The sequence below is a fragment of the Melospiza melodia genome, chromosome 5 (assembly GCF_035770615.1).
Source record: "Melospiza melodia melodia isolate bMelMel2 chromosome 5, bMelMel2.pri, whole genome shotgun sequence".
NCBI classification, from domain to species: Eukaryota; Metazoa; Chordata; class Aves; order Passeriformes; family Passerellidae; genus Melospiza; species Melospiza melodia.
In genome coordinates this window covers 7,993,827-8,015,086 of record NC_086198.1, presented here as the reverse complement: position 1 = coordinate 8,015,086, position 21,260 = coordinate 7,993,827, and the positions used below count along the sequence as shown (strand labels likewise).

Sequence of the window (21,260 nt, the reverse complement as noted above, 5' to 3'; positions counted from 1 at the left end):
CTTTACAGGGCTCAGGAAAGGTGATGTGAAGTGTCTAGAGGCAAGCCTGGCTTAAGGATGCTGCCTTGTCATTCCTGCGTATCTGCTGCAATGTGCCATCCTCTCAGCTCCATCAATAAGAATTCAAAATACCTTTTTTAAGTGATTTTGTTCACTAATTTGGTTTACAGTGTGTTGCTACAGCTGGCCTGCAGGCTACATCTGAAAGGGCATTGTGATGGTATGTGGGCAGGGGATGAAGCACCCACGGGATGAAGCTAGAGGTTGAAACATTTAAATCCTCTTTGTCACAGACCCTTCTGTACTTTGACTCTACTTGTGCCAGTTTTCAATAGCTTGAAGCTTTTGCATAAACATTCATATCTACTTTACTCTTTTAAAAATGAAGAGGTTCCTGGAAATTCAGGCATATTGTTTTCCTTTTTTGGTGCCTAAAATCTGCAGGGAAACCCATACTGTAAAATCCAGCTTCAAACAGAAGGAAAGTGCATTTATGGTTTCTTGGTATGTGGTGTGCCAGCCACTGGATGTCAGTGCTGCTCCACTGAGGAAAGGCTCCACTGAGCAAAGCTTTGCCTGCTTCCTTCCCTGAAGATCTGAAGGAAATTAGGGCATTGGCTTTTGTCACTCAAATACCTCAGCAACATTCACATTTCTTGAAAAAAACAGCCGCAGAGATTAAAATATTTATTAATTGCACATATCTAAAACAGCCACTTTATTTCAAACCTCTAATTCTCAATTCCTGATGAGGAAGAAGATTGTGCACAGGAATTACTGCAGTCTGTCACAGTTCATGGGCTTGATGAGTTGGTCTGTGGACTGTCTAATAAGTGAAATAAAGTGTCTGGAAAAAGCTGGAAGCATGATCTTACTAGAGATATAAATGTAGTGCTTCACTGCTTGTAAAGGGCACATTTAGCAACACCCAATTTGAGGAGATTTAAGTTGGCTATGTAGCAAAAAGCCTGTCTAGACCTTTGGGTTTATGTTTCAAGAATATATTAAATTTTTGTGGAAGTGGAAGAAATAAGCAACCAAAAGATTTGAGTTCTTTTTCAAGGTTTTCTTTGTTTTCGTCCTTGAAGGCAGAATGAAACATTGTAGCTGTCCCTCTCTTTTTATTCAGAAATAAGCAAAAATGTTTCCTAGCTAAACTGCAGCAGGTGCAGGTCTGGAGCACAGCGCAAGCTGCATCAGCTCCTGCCTTCTCCTTTGAGACAAAAGTGCAATTCTGCTACCTTCTGCATGGAGCTCCTGAATGGCATTCAGCTGGTATGCTGGGTTTTTTGAAAGTGTAACACCCTGTTTATACCTTTTAACGTTACCATATCACCAAAATTAATACTGAGAATATTCGTGTGAAGCAACACTGTTCTGTTATAAATCTGTTATGAAACATATTAAATCTTCCTTTTACACAGCCTGCTTAACACACCTAGGGAGGGTATCCATTTTATCTCTGCAGCTGCTAAGTAAGTTGTTGACAGCTTAAACGCTTGTGCTACAAATGTTAGTACTGCAACCTGTAATCAGCTGCAATCTTTGAGAGGGATCTGTAGAAGGAAGGCATCCATGGCCTGAACCTTTTAAACAGCCAGTCTAGCACTTTTTTATTGGTAACTATGATTAGCTGCAGCTACTTCAGGCATAAAAACTATTGGGCTGAGGGATTTTAGTCAGCAGTTTGTACTTTTAGAGATTGTGCTGTTTCAGAGGTTGTTTACAGCACACCTAAGAAATGAAATGCCTTATTAGATAAAATTTTGTTATAGTCTGGTTTGATTCTGTAATTTTCTTCTCCCACAGAAACAAAATTAATAGTATATTTCCACCAATGTCTTTTATTTTCTGTGAGGTGATAAATGCATATTGACTCATTGAGAAGTGAAATGCATCCTTCAGTAGAGAAACTCTTTAGATACCTGTGGATCTGTTATGTGAGTTCTTTCCATGTTTAACTGAATGTAGTTTCAGAAACTCCAGTGATCTCTGATGATGAATTCTTTTCAAAAGCAGCAATGTTTCTGTGCACTTAAGCTTTTTATTGTGTAAAGAGAACTACAACTAGGGAGGCGTGTGCATCTGTAAGTTTAGGAGCTTGATTTTGTAACTAATAATTTCTTAATACTTGACAGCTGTCCTTGAAAATCAGGATCTCTCTAGTTGAGACTTCATTTGCTGAAAGATGAAAAAAGGAAGGATTTTTCCCATTGAAATCAAAAGTGCCATGTCTCTATGTCTGGTGATAGGAACTATATTATTATAGTTGGAAAAGGGGCTAGTGATCAGGTAGGGAAACTTCCAGTTAAGGAAATACTTGGACTGGTTGTAGGGAGTGAATAGTCTCACTTAGGGGTGCAAATGGGGAAATTAAATCCATTGTTGATAAATGTGATTTAGAAGTATTGCAAAGTGTGGAAGGTATTGGAAGTACTCACATTGCTTGTTCCTAAATCATCTCTGACCCTTCAGGAAAAAAGACCTGAGTTGTCTGCACTAGTTTTGTTTGGGTTTTTTAATCTCTCTCTTTTCTTACATTTTTTCCCCATGTGTTATATCTTTCAAGGAAGGAGCCCACTGAAAATGGACCAGTCTGCTTTTATTTGTATTTGACAGTCTGCTTTTTAATTTTGTTTGTTTCTATATCTGTGATGCACTTAAGCTGTATTGCCTTTTGTATCCTGTCTCTCTTAATTCTGAAGGATAGCTGTCAGTGAAGATTTCATTTGCACATGGATGCTGTTAAGCAGTTCTGTAAATGCCAGTGTGAAAACTAATAAAACCAACTCTTTTTGCAGATGCAAATACTGGCACTATGATGACAACCTGCTCACCTCCAGCGTTGTCATCGTCTTCCACAACGAAGGGTGGTCCACGCTCATGAGGACAGTGCACAGTGTCATCAAGAGAACACCAAGAAAATACTTGGCAGAAATTGTTTTGATTGATGATTTTAGCAACAAAGGTACGTTTGAAATATTAACACACTCCTTGTAGAAAAGGAATTTTTTTTTTATTTTCCTGAAATAGTTTTCTTTTGATTTATTACCTGCCATGGTTTGAGTTCACTAATGGGAGAAAAGATTGCTTCTTCACAGTCCTTTGAGTTCTCTACCACAGTTTTGGGTGCTCTGCAGAAGAAAGCTGGGATAGCTAGTGTCTCTCTTAGCTCTTGTGAAAACAAGTAGTTTGAAGAGTATCAAAGGGGTTAAGCCTGTTAGGAGTAACAGGCTTCCTTTGTTGCGTAAGGTAATACAGATGTCTCTTTTTTAACTATGATAAAAACCTACCTAGGCTATCAAATTATCCAGATTAATTTTCAATATCTTCTTCATTTCTAACATCCCTTTTTAATTAAACATCAGATTAAACTGCTTATTGTTTCTTATTGAGGGAAGAAAGCTTTTAAGAATTTGAATATGTTTTAATTTCTGCCTTTCTTTGAGTCCTGCCAACAGAAGTCCAGAGATTTTCTTCTTCCTTTGTAATTTACCTTCTGATCTTGGTTTATTGTCAGGATGCATGTACTTGTACTTGTATTATAAATGTAAGCATACACTGTTGTGTTTTTGTTTTTTCTTTCATGGTGGTATTGTCAGCATTAATGCAATACAAGGCTCAATACAGAGAGGAAATGAAAGTGATCTCCTAGAGAGAGAAGTTGATTGAGATAGGGGAAAACAGACTGTTTTTCAACTTTAAACAAATTTCAAAATAGTGCATCAAAGCTGCTCTTTCTGAGCAGCTAAGATTTTGTTGCAGCATGGTTCTTGAAGAGATATTGACAGAGAAAAAGAGGAGACACAAAAATATTTGACTGTGTGGGATAACAGTCTCTTCCAGACAGTGTTGGTGATGGCTGTGAGCAAAGGCAAGTATGGTCACAGGATACCCTCATCTTTGTTTTCACATGGATTGTGTGGTGGCATAACAAACAGATGACTGTTCTGAAACTCTCCTTTTTATTAAATGATCTGGACTTCTTCCAGTTCCAGAGCTGTTTTCTATGGGTGTATTCACTACAAATTTTAAAAATTATCTCATCACATAGCCGAGGTAGCCTTTTTTGAGTATAAGCCACTATTAAAAATAGTTATTGTGTGTTATTTTATGCATCATTCCTATAGATAGGTAGGTATCATTTTGTTTGCTTTCACAGGAGAGGGCAAGTTACCTGTATTATAAACTTGACTACATTTGGCTTAGTCAAGTAAAGACACTGAGTGCTAAATTATAGTTTTCTGTATCCTTTAACAGCTGTTGAGAATTTGGCTTAGATATACACACATGCTATAAACCAAAAATATCTTCTCTCCTAAGGGATATAATTTTAATAACTCAGTCAGCAGACATATGCTGTGTTTTAGCTTTTCAGCTGGGATCATAGCTTTCCTTCAGAGCTGTTCAAGGACTGACTTAGCTGTATAAAGTAACTGTGACACTGATTGTGTCTAGAATACTTACCAGATTTTTTACTAATGATAGGTCTCAATATTTGGGTTTCACATGACTTGTAGCTGACTCTGTGCTGTGTATATGTTGTTCATAGATTGAGTTTGTCTGGCATAGAGCTTGTACTATTTTCCCAATATATGACATTTGTTAAACAAAAGCAGTATTTTTAAAGACTTTTTTTCCTAGTACAGAACTTTTTTGCTTTCTGCTCATAAATGAATGGTTAGCAGACACAGCTAGCCTGCACCTAAGATCAGCAGACCCTTGACTCGACATTTCTCACACTTCAATTTCCCAGATAACTTTCTTAAATCAGAAAATTCAATAAAGAAAGCTCAAGGTGCATTTTTCTCAGGTATGGGTGGCTGGTAAGACAAGCATGGACTGGAATTACTCTGAACACCTCACTGCGATTGCACTAGTTCACCATAATAATTCTTCAAATTGCTTTAGGCTATTACTTGGTAAATATAATTAACTTAATTTCATTAGTTCAGTTTATGTTCTAGATGAAAAATGGCCAAGAGAGCAGAATCTTGCTCTACTTCTTTCTCCTTAGAGAGAAGGATGAACTAGCTAGTATGGGCTGCAATGCGTGCCAAGCTGCCTGAAGAGTTCTCCAGTCGTTAGGAGAGCTGCAAAATGCAAACACTCAGTCACAGCAGAGCTTCTGGTAGCTTTTTGCTTTTTCAGCCAGAAGAAAAGTCATGCTGACAGCACAGAGACAGGGTTTTCTTCTTCCCCACCTGCTTTCAGGCTGCACTTCATGTCAGCCTTTCCACCCAGCAGACCACCTTTTGCTCTTGGAGCCACACGTGCTGGGCTGGGTGGATGTTTGCTCATGTCAGAGTGGCTATCCTTATTTCTGAGCTACCACCCTCTCAAGTGACATGAAGTTAAAATGGAGCACAGCAGTTGCAAACACTTCTAAAGGCTGGCTCCTAAAAACCCCTGCCTGTCCTTCCTTATGAGAAATCCTGTTTCATCAGAAGGGAGTTACAGCTGCATAGAAGCTTATATATGTTGTGTCTTACAGGGAGGAACAGTTGCAATGCTTGGAAAATGTCCTTTCCATAATAATTCTTAGTATAAAGTCGGCTGGGAGCAGTACTTTAGCTGAATGACACCCTTTCCTTTATCTCTCCTGCAAACAGCAGGGTTGGACTGTGGAGAACTGTGCAGAGATATGTGCTGATTTCCACTCTGGTGTTTTTTTCTATGTCAGAGCACAAAGAGAGCAGTAACAAGAAGATTGCCAAGCTAATTGAATGATTCTATCTCCATTTTCTATGGAGACCTCTGTATTAATTCATGTTAGAGTCCAAGAAATGTTGCAGCAATTTCTACCACAGTGTCAATGAGGCCAGGCTGTTTCACAGGGGAGGTTTTTTCCCCCAATTTTTCTTCTATTCTCAATAGAAGCAATTTATTCTTCTGTGAATACCATCTGTGTGAAGGAAACAGCTGTTCTGGAAAGGCAGTGAAAATTCATAAAACTGTATTTTCTAAAGCTTCCTACAATTACAGTTGTGTGCATCGGTCTCCAGCACTTGTTATGTATTTGGGCCCAGCTTGCTTGTTTTCTGAAGCACAGAGCCAATATCTCAGCTGGAACTGCTTTTGTAGCCCATGCACCTGTAAAGGGTGGCTGTCAGGTAAAAAATACCAGTGCTCCTAGTAGCATTTAAAGGCTTTGTCTAGCTTTTGTGTTTCCTTACATGTTCTTTATTGTTCCCTGTGTTTCCAACTGGTGCAGCATCCCATGAGATAACCAAAGGTGAAGTAACGAGCACGGGCAGGCAGCAGCATTTTTGTTAAGCTGTGTAGTGGTGCTTGCCCTGGGGAAGGTGAAGCAGCAATCAGTGCTTGTGCTGGAGCTGAGAGCCCACCTCAGCAGCATTACAGCCCAGGGTTCCCACAGGCAGCAGGCAGCTGCTCTAGGGAGCACCTCTGATACCATTATTCTGGTTCTCAGACTGCTGTCCATGAGTTGAGGGGGGAAAAAAAACTACTTTCCTCCTCCTCCTGCTCCCCCTTTGTAATCTGCGGTGCCTAAGATCCTTTGGAGAAGCCATGTGTTTTTAAAAGACGCTGATTCGTGCTTTAATCATGCACTTAGACATGAGAGAGGAACTCAAACAGGGGAAGGCCAGATTGCTGATTATAATATTTTGAAAGGTAAAATATACATTTTTGAACAAAAACCAGATTGCTGTAAGGCTGTTGACAGATGTCATAAATACACATTCTAGGTGAACAGAATTTAATGCTGGCCAAACAATATTTTTGACTGTAAAAGTATCAGGATTTTTTACACTACTGTCATGCAGGCTTTGTAGTATGAGAAGGAGGAAAAATTCAGCTTTCCTGTGGGAAACAGCACTTGCTGCTAACCCTGGCATGGTTTCAGATAATGGACTGCAAAGACCTGAGACTTGTACTGTAGAAAATCTTTACACAATCAATATGACAGGTTTTTACAGCTCCCTGTGAGCCTTACATAGTTGAACATTTGATAAGGAAAACATTTGGCTTCATAGGCAGGAGAGCTGGAAATAACTTCAGGTTTTAAATCTTTAAAACATTCCTGACAGTCCTTCTGTAACACATACTTGGAATTTGCAGCATAAATAATGGTGTGGTATAAAGATTCTCTTAGTACCACTTCAGCATGACCTCAAAACTCTGTTGATTTTATCCTATAAAATTTTATATCACAGCTATCAAATAATATATTCTCTATTTATTACATGGCATGTTCTTCTATACAGCATATGTGATAAAATTGTTCTTTCTCTGGTTTGACATTTGTGTAACCTTGAAGTTTTTCTAATGCACAATGATTTACAAAAGAAATTTTAAATGTGTGTGGGAAAGGAGAATACATTAAACTTGGTTGAGAAAACTTTTTCTTTTATGAAGATGGAGAGGAAGGATAATAAGAGTATCAAAAGATAGTGATTTCTTTGTTCTTTGGTAGAATTGCTGAATTTTCAATATTGGAAACTTCATTTCCAAGAAACACCATTTCCTTTTCAACTACATGTAGCTTTTTTTCAAACTATTTTTTTAATACTGCTGACAAGAAGACAAAACCTACTGAAGCACAAGTTGTGGAAGTCTCTAGATTTCATCATTTTCATTCAGGTTGCAGGAAGTGTTTCTGCTGAAGTAACCTGTTGGCATGTTGCTGCTGAAAGGGACATCCTCCTCTGAATGTCCCCCCCCATCCTGTTGGATCAGCACTATGCCTTAGGATTTTAGGCTTTATGTTTCTCAAATCCTGTACTGCATTAGTGCATAACTCTAAACTCCATATGAAGTGTTAGTTAATTGTCTTCACTTTTGGTCAGACAAAACAATCCCTCTGGGCCTGAGGTTCAAGGGTGCCTTACAGCCTCAGTAAGTATGAACCAAAGTGAACTGGGGAGGGGCAAACTGGGGGAGTATGACTTCATCACTTGAAGCTGTAATTGGAGCATTAACCCCTGATCTTTAAATGGACCAAATTTATATCTGTCTGAAAAACTCATGACCATCATCCACCTTGGGCGTCGCCTCTCTTGGAGGCTTGGGCTGCCCAAGGTGTCTCTATTGAAGGCCTTTCATAAACGCCAACTTTGTTCTCTAAGTCTTGCCTAGCCTCTGTTCCAGGCAGCCTCTCCCAGGCACCAAGCACAGGGATAGTGGCAATAGTGGCAATCAGCCCCTCGGAGCTGGTGCAGAGCAAACCAGTGCATGGGTGCCTCAGCTGTAGATTTGGTGGCTTGTTTTGGTTCCCCACTGAGAGAAACTGAAGCTGTAGGCAATTCTTTTGAGCCTTTGAGTACAAAAATAGATTTTTAACAAACACCAGCAGCTAAATCAGCACAGCCACAAACAGCAGGCACCTGATTACCAGCCTTTCTGCCTTCATTAGCTTTCTCAGCAGAATCATCTGGGCAAAAATGATAAGCAACATTAGGATCCTTTTCTCAAACAGTGTGGCAGGAATGTGGTTTCCAGAGAGGTTTGGCCCAGACAAATACAAATCTGCAAATACAAATCTGAAACCCTTTAAGCATAGCTCATCTTGATTCTTGTGTGGTTACTCATCCTTTTACTGATGGAAGTCCCTTTGGCTAAAGGTTTGTTGTCTCCTCAGTATGATGCACTTCTGGCCCTCCAATTATTCTCATTAATCTCATTAGAAGATCATCGTAAAACCTCCACAAGAGGGAACAGGTCTAGATGAAGGAGGGCAATAATTTGAACATGTTGAGACTCTGCCTCAGGTTTCCAGATTATTAATAGACTGACAGAAACTTTGTGAGGGTGAAAGTGAGTGAAGGGAAATGTTTGCCTGAAAAGTGGTGCCTTCAGCTGTACATGTGACATCATCTGATGAGGAAAGATGTGTGCTGAAGTGTGGACACTTCTCTGGCTGCTTGGAGTACAGATGAAAAGCTGAAAGCCACTCTGTGATATGTAGAAGCGACTGTGTACCCAGCTCCCTGTGGGGTGGCCAACCCCTTCAGCTGCTGTTTCTTCACATGTGCCAGACACAAACCTGTGCCATGAGGTCAGTGGTCTTGAGTTTTAGTGTTTGTGAGTAGGTGATTAAAGGTTCTTGTAAATGTCTGTAGATATTTTTGGCTTATATTGAGAGAACAACACTCTTTATTATTAAACCTCCCCAATTTTTTTTTCTTTGTTATCTGATAGCACACTTACAAGAGAGGCTGGATGACTACATAAAGCAGTGGAATGGCCTTGTAAAGGTATTTAGAAATGAGAGGAGAGAAGGTTTGATCCAAGCTAGAAGCATTGGAGCCCAGAAGGCTAAACTTGGACAGGTAGGAGCCAATTCACTCACAAGTCTGTCTTTTTTCTTTTTTGGGGGGAAAGGTTGTGGTGGCTTCAACAGACATGTGGAAATTATTGATATTGTTTTAAGAAGAGATTCATTTCACTCATCTAATCTTAATTTTCTTGTTTATCATATGAATGTATCTCAAAGTAAGGAAGCTTAATTAAGTAACAATGTTGTATACAGAAATATAAGTTACTTTTTTTTTCTGTCGTAGGTTTTGGTTTACCTTGATGCCCATTGTGAGGTGGGAATTAATTGGTATGCACCACTTATAGCTCCTATATCTAAGGACAGGTAATGTTCTCCTGTTACTTCCAGTGTCTGACCTTTTAGAAAGTAAAAGTCACAGTAACAATCCTCACTTTTCAAACTACAGTCGATATGTTTTATATCTATATCAAACTACATCAATATTTTCCATGTGATGATTATATTATCTCCCAGCATAAAAGATACATAATGAGGAAGGAATATAGTCAGAGCAATTAATCTCCAGGCAGTTTAATTTAATAGGCATACTGAATATTTTGTCTAGTGCAGATTATATGTAACCCTTGTCTTTTACAATGATCTGAGACACTGATATTGAAATGTTCTAGCTGAATAAGGAGCATGATTGGACAAAATAACAAAAAAGTATGGCTTCTGGTACAGAAAAAGTAGCAATAAATGTTTTGATTTAATGGGAGTTTAAAGCCCCCGTGATCTCAAGAGTTTATAACTTTCTCATCTTTGGTCTTGATGTATGATCTTATTTGTTTCCTCTGAAGTGCTTTGGAGCATTGTCTGCAGCAGAGGGAGGCCAGGCTGGAGCTGTCTGTGCCCCTGACCCTGGCACTTGCTGGGAGCCTGTCAGGGGTGCCAGAGGAGAGACACCCACATGGCTTTCCTTTTCCTTTTCCTTTTCCTTTTCCTTTTCCTTTTCCTTTTCCTTTTCCTTTTCCTTTTCCTTTTCCTTTTCCTTTTCCTTTTCCTTTTCCTTTTCCTCTCATCTCCTTTTTCCTCTCCTCTCCTCTCCTTGAAATTTCATTTCCTTTCCTTGAAATTTCCTTCCTTGAAATTTCCTTGAAATTTCCTTTCCTTGAAATTTCCTTGAAATTTCCTTTCCTTTCCTTGAAATTTCCTTTTCTTGACATTTCCTTTCCTTGAAATTTCCTTTCCTTGACATTTCCTTTCCTTGAAATTTCCTTTCCTTTCCTTTCCTTGAAATTTCCTTTCCTTTCCTTGAAATTTCATTTCCTTGAAATTTCCTTGAAATTTCATTTCCTTGAAATTTCCTTGAAATTTCCTTGAAATTTCATTTCCTTGAAATTTCCTTGAAATTTCATTTCCTTGAAATTTCCTTTCCCTGAAATTTCCTTGAAATTTCCTTTCCTTGAAATTTCCTTTCCTTTCCTTTCCTTGAAATTTCCTTTCCTTTCCTTGAAATTTCATTTCCTTGAAATTTCCTTGAAATTTCCTTTCCTTGAAATTTCCTTGAAATTTCCTTTCCTTTCCTTGAAATTTCCTTTCCTTGACATTTCCTTTCCTTGAAATTTCCTTTCCTTTCCTTTCCTTGAAATTTCATTTCCTTGAAATTTCCTTGAAATTTCCTTGAAATTTCATTTCCTTGAAATTTCCTTGAAATTTCATTTCCTTGAAATTTCCTTTCCCTGAAATTTCCTTGAAATTTCCTTGAAATTTCCTTGAAATTTCCTTTCCTTTCCTTGAAATTTCCTTTCCCTGAAATTTCCTTGAAATTTCCTTTCCTTGAAATGTCCTTGAAATTTCCTTTCCTTTCCTTGAAATTTCCTTGAAATTTCCTTTCCTTGAAATTTCCTTTCCCTGAAATTTCCTTGAAATTTCCTTGAAATTTCCTTGAAATTTCCTTGAAATTTCCTTTCCTTGAACTTTCCTTGAAATTTCCTTGAACTTTCCTTGAAATTTCCTTTCCTTTCCTTTCCTTTCCTTTCCTTTCCTTTCCTTTCCTTTCCTTTCCTTTCCTTTCCTTTCCTTTCCTTTCCTTGAAATTTCCTTGAAATTTCCTTGAAATTTCCTTGAAATTTCCTTGAAATTTCCTTGAAATTTCCTTGAAATTTCCTTGAAATTTCCTTGAAATTTCCTTGAAATTTCCTTGAAATTTCCTTGAAATTTCCTTTCCTTGAAATTTCCTTTCCTTGAAATTTCCTTTCCTTGAAATTTCCTTTCCTTGAAATTTCCTTTCCTTGAAATTTCCTTTCCTTGAAATTTCCTTGAAATTTCCTTGAAATTTCCTTTCCTTGAAATTTCCTTTCCTTGAAATTTCCTTTCCTTGAAATTTCCTTTCCTTTCCTTGAAATTTCCTTTCCTTGAAATTTCCTTTCCTTTCCTTGAAATTTCCTTTCCTTTCCTTTCCTTGAAATTTCCTTTCCTTGAAATTTCCTTCCCTTCCCTTCCCTTCCCTTCCCTTCCCTTCCCTTCCCTTCCCTTCCCTTCCCTTCCCTTCCCTTCCCTTCCCTTCCCTTCCCTTCCCTTCCCTTCCCTTCCCTTCCCTTCCCTTCCCTTCCCTTCCCTTCCCTTCCCTTCCCTTCCCTTCCCTTCCCTTCCATTGAAATGCTGTTGTTGCTGTGTGCCGCTGCACTCTTGGCTTGTGTCGTCGCTGCTATGTGTGTTTAGGAAACCACGTACTGCATTAAACTCTTTAATCCCATAAAATTGCTCCTTAATCCTAAAAACTCTTTGTTAACCTGCTGTGCTACCAGAATTGTCGTGAAGAATTTGGGTTTGTGTGTTTTAAGGCCTGTAACTAAACCAAGACAGGATACTAGGGAGAAGATGGAAATGCTTGTGTGGTGCTCCCACTGAGTGTGTATTGCTGTTTCACACAACAAAGACTGGTGAGAAGGGGGCGTTTAGAGGCATCCTCCAGCACTGCCCACAGAGGGGAAGGCTGCAGGATGATGACCAGAGGTGCTGAGACACACAGTGCCAGCAGACAGTGCTTGGCAGCCTCCTGCCATGCCCTGGTACCCAGGGTGCAGCCTGCTGCTGCTTCTGCCTCAAAGAACTGCAAGGTGTTAACATGTCTCTTCCCCCCTGCCTTTCCTATCTCTTGGAGCTTCTTTTAAAAAGGTGGAAGTGCTCCAGCCTGGGTCACTGGGAAACTCATTTGAAATATGTGGGAGGAAAAACAAGATAATGTCTTTTCCTTGGTGAATATTGTGTGTGATAGATCAAAATGAGGAGGGTATTGCAAATCAAACAGGAAGAATTCTATTGAAAACTGCTTCTAGAGGAGCACTAGTAATGTTTTATTATCCTTAGAACTTGGTGGGTTTTCAGGGCATTTGAATAGGACAGTATAATGAAAATCTGTGTTAACACTAGTAAAAGCTAAGTGTTTATCTTACTTGCTGACAGCTAAGATCTGATATTAATAGAAATTATAGGAAATAACAATACTGTGAGAACCCTGGCCCCATGAGGGCTCCTCCATTGCCTCCAGCAGTGCTTTATTAGAAGACTGGTATCAAGAAGTCCACATAAAGGAAAATGTACTGATAAACCAATTGATATATTAGCACCTCAGACCTCACTTTTCTGTTTTCAGAACATCTTTAAAGAATGTAAAGACCATTTCTTTTTTCTTCTAATGAGGCTTAATTTTTTTTATATTATGTTTACAAGTGAATTTTTATATGCAGTGTTCTATAAAGTTAATTAAAGGTATAAATTTCAGATTAGACAGATTACTCTTCTGAAATTGTATTTTGCTCTTTCTTTCCCTTCTATAAATGTTTCAGAACTACATGTACTGTACCTCTAATAGATTACATAGATGGGAATGATTATTCCATTGAGCCACAACAAGGTGGGGATGAAGATGGTTTTGCCAGAGGGGCCTGGGACTGGAGTTTGCTATGGAAACGAATTCCGTTAAGCCACAAGGAAAAGTCCAAACGAAAGCATAAAACTGAGCCTTATCGGTAAAGAGAGCTGTTTACCTACTGTGAATCCTAAGGAATGATTGTCTAAACCCTGTCCTTTTTCCCTCCCCCTGTCTCCCCACGACCCTCGGCGGGCGCTCGCGTGCCCTGCCCGTACCCGCGCCGGCCGCCCGCAGAACCACATGCACGGTGCCGCTCATAGATGTCATAGATGGCAACTCTTTTAAGATTGTGCCTCAAGGGGGTGGTGACGAAGATGGGTTTGCTAGAGGAGCGTGGGATTGGAGTATGCTATGGAAGAGGGTTCCCTTGACCAGGAGAGAGAAGGAAAGCAGAAAGACAAAAACTGAACCGTATCGGTAATCACTAAATCACTTACCCGTTTCTTTTTTTTTTTCTGAAGTCAATATTGATCCACTAAAACTTGCATGTACTTCTAGCCTGAGCACTTTCACGTTTCTAACCACACTAAGCTGCTTTGTTTAGTCAGACCTGTTTGCCACAACTGACTATTCACTCTAAATATCTTTGCTACCCTGTGTTGCCTCTCTGTTCCTGCTCTTGTGTGGTTAATAGGGTGCACATTAGAATTTCTGGGTTCTCTTTGGCAAAATATTGTGTAATTGTATATTTCCCTTTGTTGCCAGGGAAAACTTTAATAGGCTGTGATATTTTTTTCAAGCACTGTTGGAAACAGCAGTGCTTGTTTAACAATTTGGCTTGAAATAACGAGCATGCTGGAAGTATTTCTGATAGATGGTAATGCATAAAATCTGTAGCCTGCTGTCATGGCCTGATGCATGCATACAGCTGGAGGATTATGCATGTGTATCAAAAAAAAATCCCTTTTGTCATATATCTGCCACTTGCTTCACAATGGATCACATCTGACAAAGAAGCACACTGTTTAAGAATCTTGGCTAGATATTTCCTAAGAATTTTAATTTAATACACGTAACATAAAAAAAAAAAAAAAAGGAAGAAAGATAAAAACAGCACATTTTATTGTGGGAAAACTCCAATAATTTTCATGGAATTTCTGCCTTTTTATTATGCTTTGTAGTGGGGTATATTTTCTTCCCAGAAAACAAAAACTGCCTAGAAACCCTAGCTTAGAAACTATGGTTTCTGGATGGGTTTGCATTACTGGGAGACTGTGGTTCTGCTGGTTTTTTATTACTTTCCCCTTCACACTTAACTAATCGTGTTACTACATTTGAAAGCAATCTTCACATCTTCAGAATCTAATGTCTTCTCTTGCTTCTATATATGATTTAAACATTGTAAGAGCTGATGTTGGTAGTTCCCTATCCCCACCCATGATTGTTCTTTGCTAAAATGGCAACACATGCAAGCAAAGTTATGAAGCTTTGATCTGTTTTGTGTACAGTTTAAATGATACCATTTTCTGATGAGGCTGTCCACATTGGAACTGTAATATTCACTTAGAGGGGGATAAACTATTTCAAACATTGCTGTAGTGTTCTGTGTTTGCCATCCAAACAGGTCTTAAAATCGTTTAAACTGTTCCCAGAAACACAGAACACATGTTCTCAGAATGTTTTAAAAGATGACTTTATTTTTAATAATACCTTCAGATTTACAGTGCTTCCTCTAAAAAGAGACATGCCCTGCATCTGTTTGTCTCTAGGCTGTGTGCCTTTTCTTGCAGCAATACCAAGGCAAGTAAGACCAAGTAAAAGTCTTGCTGAAACCATAGCCAAGATTGCTTAGCTTAATAAGAAAACAAAAAGATCCTCAACTGCTTAAAGCAGCGAGGCAACGTTTTTGCAACGTGAGAATTGCCCCAGGACTGAATCCTTCTTTCAGTAACAGTGCTTGCCTCTTTGTATCCTATGAAGTACACTGCTGAGCTTACCTGGCTTTTACTGTGTTCTTTAACACACTTGGCAGCATCTTGGAGGCCAAGCCTGAAACTGCAGTGTCTGAGGTTTCTCCACTTGCCAAGTCTTTATGGTGCTGAGGAAAACCCAAAGTGCAGGAAAGCTGTGGTGCTGTGCTGTGCAAAGTGCTTTCCCCTGCTGTGTCTTCTGGCTTCTTAACTCCAGGATGCAAAAACAGTGTTGGGGGAAAATACTGTAGGCAGCAAGTAGAAAGGGACATGTAGCAGTACTTTGGCATGTGATCACCTAATTTAGACAGCAACTAAACTAATAATTAATTATGCTGAGAGTCAGCACACACACCCAAGCAAAGCAAAACAAGGAATGAATTCGCTGCTTCCCATGGGCAGGCAGCTGCTCAGCCATCTCCAGGAGAGCAGGGCCCCATCACATGCAATGGGGAACTTGGGAAGACAAACACCATCACTCCAAACATTCCTCCTTCTTCCTCCAATTTTCATATGTTGAGCATGATGCCACATGGTCTGGAATATCCCTGTGCTCAGTTTGGGTCACCTGTCCTGGCTGTGTCCCCTCCCCACCATGGCAGCTCAAAAAGCAGAAAAGGCCTTGGCTCTGTGCAACCCCTGCTCAGCAATAACAAAAACATCTCCCCATTATCAGCCCTGTGCTCAGCACAAATCCAAAACACAGCCCATGCCAGCCACTGGGAAGAGAATTAACTCCACCCCAGCCAAAACCAGCACAAGCTGTAATCCAGACCACAGCATCTTTTTGACACATTAAAACTTGCTAATTGAATGATGGCATATGGGAAGGGATTTACAAAGCCATTAAAAGGAAAAGGGTAACAGCAAAAAGACTAAACCAAAGTGGAAACCTTGTACTGCTTTATCTAGACACTCTTCAAAATTTTACCGAGTATAGTGTAAAGTGTGTCCTAATAGGACAAAAGGAGCTAGAAGATCAGAAAGCTGGAAAAGCTCTGTTACTTGTTTAATAGACAGTGTGTTTCAATGTGGCAGCCCTTCAGAACATAAACCTGCTTGCAGTTTCATATTATCTCAAAAACTATAAAAAAATTTAAGAGAGAAACATCGCATCACACTGATTCTCATCTTGTTTTTTATTTTAATAGAAAGATGTTGACTGCCTGAATGGAAAATTCAGATCAAGATTTTCTATCATCAAATTCATTAATTAAATAAATTACTTGTAGAAGAAAACCCGCAACATAATAAGAAACTGTGACCTCCCTAAAAATTATATAGATGCCACTTCAGAAAATTGCTGCCAGCTGATGACAAAGCTTTATGACTTTTCAGTGTATTGCCATTTACCTGATCTTTACTACGTTAGCTGAATTGCTTTCCTCCCTAAAGCTTTCTCTGAGTGCTATTGTATCCTTTTGGCAGAAGGAGTTACACTGTCTTCCTCTTCGCAGGTCCCCTGCCATGGCTGGTGGATTGTTTGCCATCGAACGAGATTTCTTCTTTGAGCTGGGTCTCTATGATCCAGGGCTTCAAATCTGGGGTGGTGAAAATTTTGAAATTTCTTACAAGGTAACACCAATATTTGAGAACTAATTCAATTAAATAGATTTTCTTTTCTGTAAATACTTCTTTTTGGAGTTTAGACAGACCTACTTCTTCCTCATGAAGCCCAGGTTTTGATGTGAGGGGATGTGACAGAGATGTGTCTCCTCAGTGTTTCCTTGTGGACTTGGGGACAGAAGTGTTCAGAGAGGTGGCTTTGTGCTGAAACTCAAATGATGCATAATCTAGATTTTGTAAACAGTTTGGGATTGCACCCCTAACTGCACAAATGTGCAATATAAAACCAGACTGGAAATTTTATGAATGTTCTCATAGTGAGTATAGAAAAAAATTTCCAACAAAAGCAATATCAGAGAACAAGTAGTCTTCATAGTCCTCAGCTTATGCATGTGCATTGGAGAGTATATAATGGCGCAACAAAAAGTAATCTGCTTCCTCCCTGCCATTTTGTGAGTGAAAATTTATTTTATATGCTTTTCAGCATTTCAAGAACTTCTTCATGAGAGAAGTCTTCATAATTGAAATACTAACTGCATCATTCATAATCACAGGGAGGATTTTACTTTCACTCCCAGGCATGTGCATGCTCTTCAGTTTGCAGGGAACACAAGATGATCGTCATTAGCTTCTTGTAGCTTCAGTATTTGTGATGACACAAGTGCAGGCAGCAGGAATCAGGCCCAATTAATAGACCAGAGTGAAGATGTCTTATAGCCTTATATAGTGAAATCATAGCTGAATTTTACAAAGAGTACATTCAGAGCTCCCCTAGTTACTCTTGCTCTGAGTTCTTTACTCTTAATAACAGTGGAAAGCTCTTTGTGAGTTAGAGGAAAGCCCTGAGTGCACTTGCTCAGCTGTAAATCCATATGCAAAGGGTATTTATTGAGGGTTATGCACACAGGGTCTTTATCCATATAATTCTCCATCTTGCTTAGATCAAAATCATGGCTGAAATTACTTACAGTAGTTCTGTGATTGAAATGCTCATTATGTAGACACCTCCAAAGTGGTTTCATGTAGATCACAACCAATCTTCAGAAGAACTAAACATTTATCACTCCTAGATTGCAAATAAAATTAATATCCTTGCATACCTGAGGAGATTTTTTGATGAAACTTAGGAAAATTAATATCATGATGCAATGAAGACAATAAGATATTCTGCCCATCTTTCCTAATACTGGTAAATCATATTTTTAATCTGGAATTTAGACTAATTTGAAACATTCACAAGGTTAGCTTGAATTAGAATTTGGTGCTACAATTAAACTTCTCCAAACTAGGAGCAACTAAATTCTGATTTAAGTATATTTTCTTTTCCCCATTAAGGGATTATCCAAAGATATGTGGGAGTGAGGGAATTTCAGAATGGTTTCAGAATTTTTTTATTTTCAAATAGTTCAAATATTTTTTTTTTTTAGCTACTATAGTCAAATATCTGTTTCTGCAATGAGTTACCTAACACATCCTTATCTCCTACTAATATTTATTAAGAAAAACTTAAATGTGAATGGGCATCTAACCAAAACCCATCTTAATGATGGCATGTGAATTACTTCAATAAAATAAAAATATCAATAATTCTGTCGTTATAAAAATTACCCACTTCCTGATTTTGGGCACTCATTCATTACCGTTGTTCTGAAATAGTGATGGAAGGAGATGCCCAACTTTTTAAAAAGCTTTTTTAAAAATTTCTTTAGTTGAGTAACTCTCTGGCTGAGTAGAAAGTGTACTCAGTATACCTCTCATTTCAAAGACCTGTTTTCTTTATGCTTACATCTGGAGTAAAAAGTATGTAAATATATGACAGTATACTAAGAAATGTAGCTGATGTTTCTTCCATAATTTATTGTCTGTTTGTCTGTCTTAAATTCCTGTGTATATATATTGATAATACCTGTGTTTTACCTTGCAGATCTGGCAGTGTGGGGGAAAGCTGCTCTTTGTGCCCTGCTCTCGTGTTGGACACATCTATCGTCTGCAGGGCTGGCAAGGAAATCCACCCCCTGTCTACGTTGGCTCTTCTCCTACACTAAAGGTACAGTTCTGAAGCAACCTGGAGGGTGGTTTTTGATTTCAGATAAGAACAGTTTTAGATAAATGCATTTAAATTACCAGTAACAGCTTAGAGAGCTCTTCATCCAAAGTGATTTAGTATCTTAGACTCGGATGGTCATCCCCACAGGAGAGAAATCTTTGTGTTAATCCCACTGTTACTAAGAGTAGAGAATCCTAGAACCTACTTTCTTGCTCTAAAGCCTTGCCCTGCTATCTCTGAGGTACAAAAGCACTTCCTATTACTTAATGTCATCACCTCCAGCCTTTGCTGCACTGTGCCCAGGTATGTATGAACAACTCTACACATTCCTGGAGATATCATGGGCTTGAAATCCTCTTTTATCTTGATAAAGATGGATATGATCCTAGGCCAAGTTAGTGCATTGTGGAATCTAGCATCTCTCAGACTTTTGTGTCTGCATTTTTTAATTAAGAAGCAGCAAATGACACCTGGGAAGATGGTATGCTCTGCCCTACATCATGAGGCTTTGCAGCTCCACAGGTACGCTGCAGATTGTAGAAGTGTTATTCAAGCCCTGAAATTAAAATTAGACATCAATTCCAGAAAGCAAATGAGCCAGCTCTATATCTGAAGAGAGAATCTGAATCAAGAAAAACTGTTTATATCAGTTTCCATCTACCAGCAGGAAGAGAGACGACCCTCCTGTTAAGTTTTTCTATTGCCCAGTTTAGGCTTTCTCTTGGGCTCTGTTCTGCCATCAGTAAATCCCACTCCCAAAGACCCAGCTCTTTGTGATTAATTCCAATCCCAGAACAATCTTCCTAGACAATGACTACCTGTAGGGTTATAGAGTATGGCTTGAGCCAACCTAACAGTTAGTTCCAAAGGCAATGGCCCAGCCTAGCTGAATGGTAACAACCATCCTGGCATACACACCCCCACAGCCTCCCAAAACTCCCGCGTTTTTGGGGGCTGTGGGGGTGTGTATGCCAGGATAGTTGTTACCATTAATGTGAGTTGATGAACATTTTGGTGAAACAAGGACTGGGACCAGTACAAGGGAGCCCAGGGGGACATATCTGGGGTTAGAGACAGAGGAATGGGCAACAGGATATCAAATGATAGGTCTATTTCTCAGTGCAGGCAAGATGCTAGTTTGCCTTGTCTGAAGTAATAAAAATCATTTCAGTGTTCTTAAAAGATGATCAAAAATATTTGTTGAATATCTTAATGCCTTACATGAGTCTGCTGGCCTGCTTACTGAATGTAAAAAGCACTGCTGAGTGTTCTTAAATATGAAGTTCTGTCTCTGTACAAGGCAGGATGTAGAAATAGCTTTTCCCCCTCTTCAGGCACCCTCCTGTCCTCATAGTAAATGTCCTTTTTTTATAGCTTTGTTCAGTTTATGCCAGATGTGGGTTAAAGTCTCAATAATTTGTGCCTTCAGTCAAATCTTTTAAGACTCTTTTAACATAGGTAATTGACACTAGAAGAATTTAACAAAGTGAGGCATCTAGAATGTGTGCAGGTTATATAGAGATAGGAGTCACCAAAGAGAATAAGAAAAATGTGAGGAAGAGGCTTGTTACCAAGTAAGCTATCCAATTTTCCCCCTTCTCCAAGTAGCTGACCCATTTAAGACTGAATTTTTTCCCTGTTAGAGGACCAATGCATATAATTCTCTTCATTTAAAATTGTAGAAGGTGAATAGAAACCATGAATTGCAGTTCTGACAGAGGCAAATAAATGCAACGTTTTATTGCACCCATAACTGAAAAGTCTTTATTTTCAAATAAACAATCTCTAATCTTAGAAAAAGACTTCGCATTCTCATTAAGCAGCCCAATTTAATTTGCTGGCTTCAGTCCTAAACTATCCCTTGAAAATAATATTCATGTGCCTTGTTTAGTGTGCTGACAGTGACAGATTATTAGTGCTATATAATAATACTATGCTGTCACTTTCTAAGAGGATAAATCCTTAAATGTCTGTTATTAACAAGGAGTTGCTTCTGGCCTGTTTGTGTGTGCTTTGAGGTCACAGCAGTGTCTTTATTCCTCACAGAACTATGTCAGGGTTGTAGAGGTGTGGTGGGATGAATACAAGGATTACTTCTATGCCAGCCGGCCGGAGACAAAGGCGCTGCCCTACGGAGACATATCTGAGCTGAAGAAATTCCGTGAAGATCACAACTGCAAGAGTTTTAAGTGGTTTATGGAAGAAATAGCATATGATATAACTTCATATTACCCCTTACCACCCAAAAACGTGGACTGGGGAGAGGTAGGTACACCTATGTATTTTAGGAGCTTTTTGTAAAAAACTGTGAATTCAAGAGGAAGCAGTTGTGACTTGCCGTGTGAACAGGCTGTTTGATTACTTCTGCACTAAGCTATATGATACTAACCAGAGAGCTGTAAAGATGTAACCCTTTAAGAGGAAAAAAATTATATCTACTTTTGCAGGTGTGATTTTTTAATTAGTTCCACAGATCCTTGAAGGATCATTTATGTCTAGCCCTGTCCAAAGCACTTTTTTCTATAATTAGAATTTAAGCTTTTTCAAAAGGAAAACATTTGAGTCCTGCATATAGGAGTA

At 39.0% G+C, this 21,260-nt stretch overlaps 1 protein-coding gene across 2 annotated transcripts in view; it reads left to right on the top strand.

Moving 5' to 3' along the window:
* Positions 1-21,260, top strand: part of GALNT7 (polypeptide N-acetylgalactosaminyltransferase 7) — a 72,194-nt gene that overhangs the window by 42,754 nt on the left and 8,180 nt on the right. The window contains exons 3-9 of one of the 2 annotated variants that reach the window (XM_063156199.1): positions 2,802-2,968; positions 9,163-9,293; positions 9,525-9,604; positions 13,392-13,574; positions 16,525-16,642; positions 18,558-18,680; positions 20,727-20,945. In XM_063156199.1, coding sequence (XP_063012269.1) covers positions 2,802-2,968; positions 9,163-9,293; positions 9,525-9,604; positions 13,392-13,574; positions 16,525-16,642; positions 18,558-18,680; positions 20,727-20,945 — 1,021 coding nt within the window. Of the gene's footprint in view, positions 1-2,801; positions 2,969-9,162; positions 9,294-9,524; positions 9,605-13,071; positions 13,255-13,391; positions 13,575-16,524; positions 16,643-18,557; positions 18,681-20,726; positions 20,946-21,260 lie in introns of both variants that reach the window. The other variant, XM_063156200.1, reaches the window with a different exon arrangement.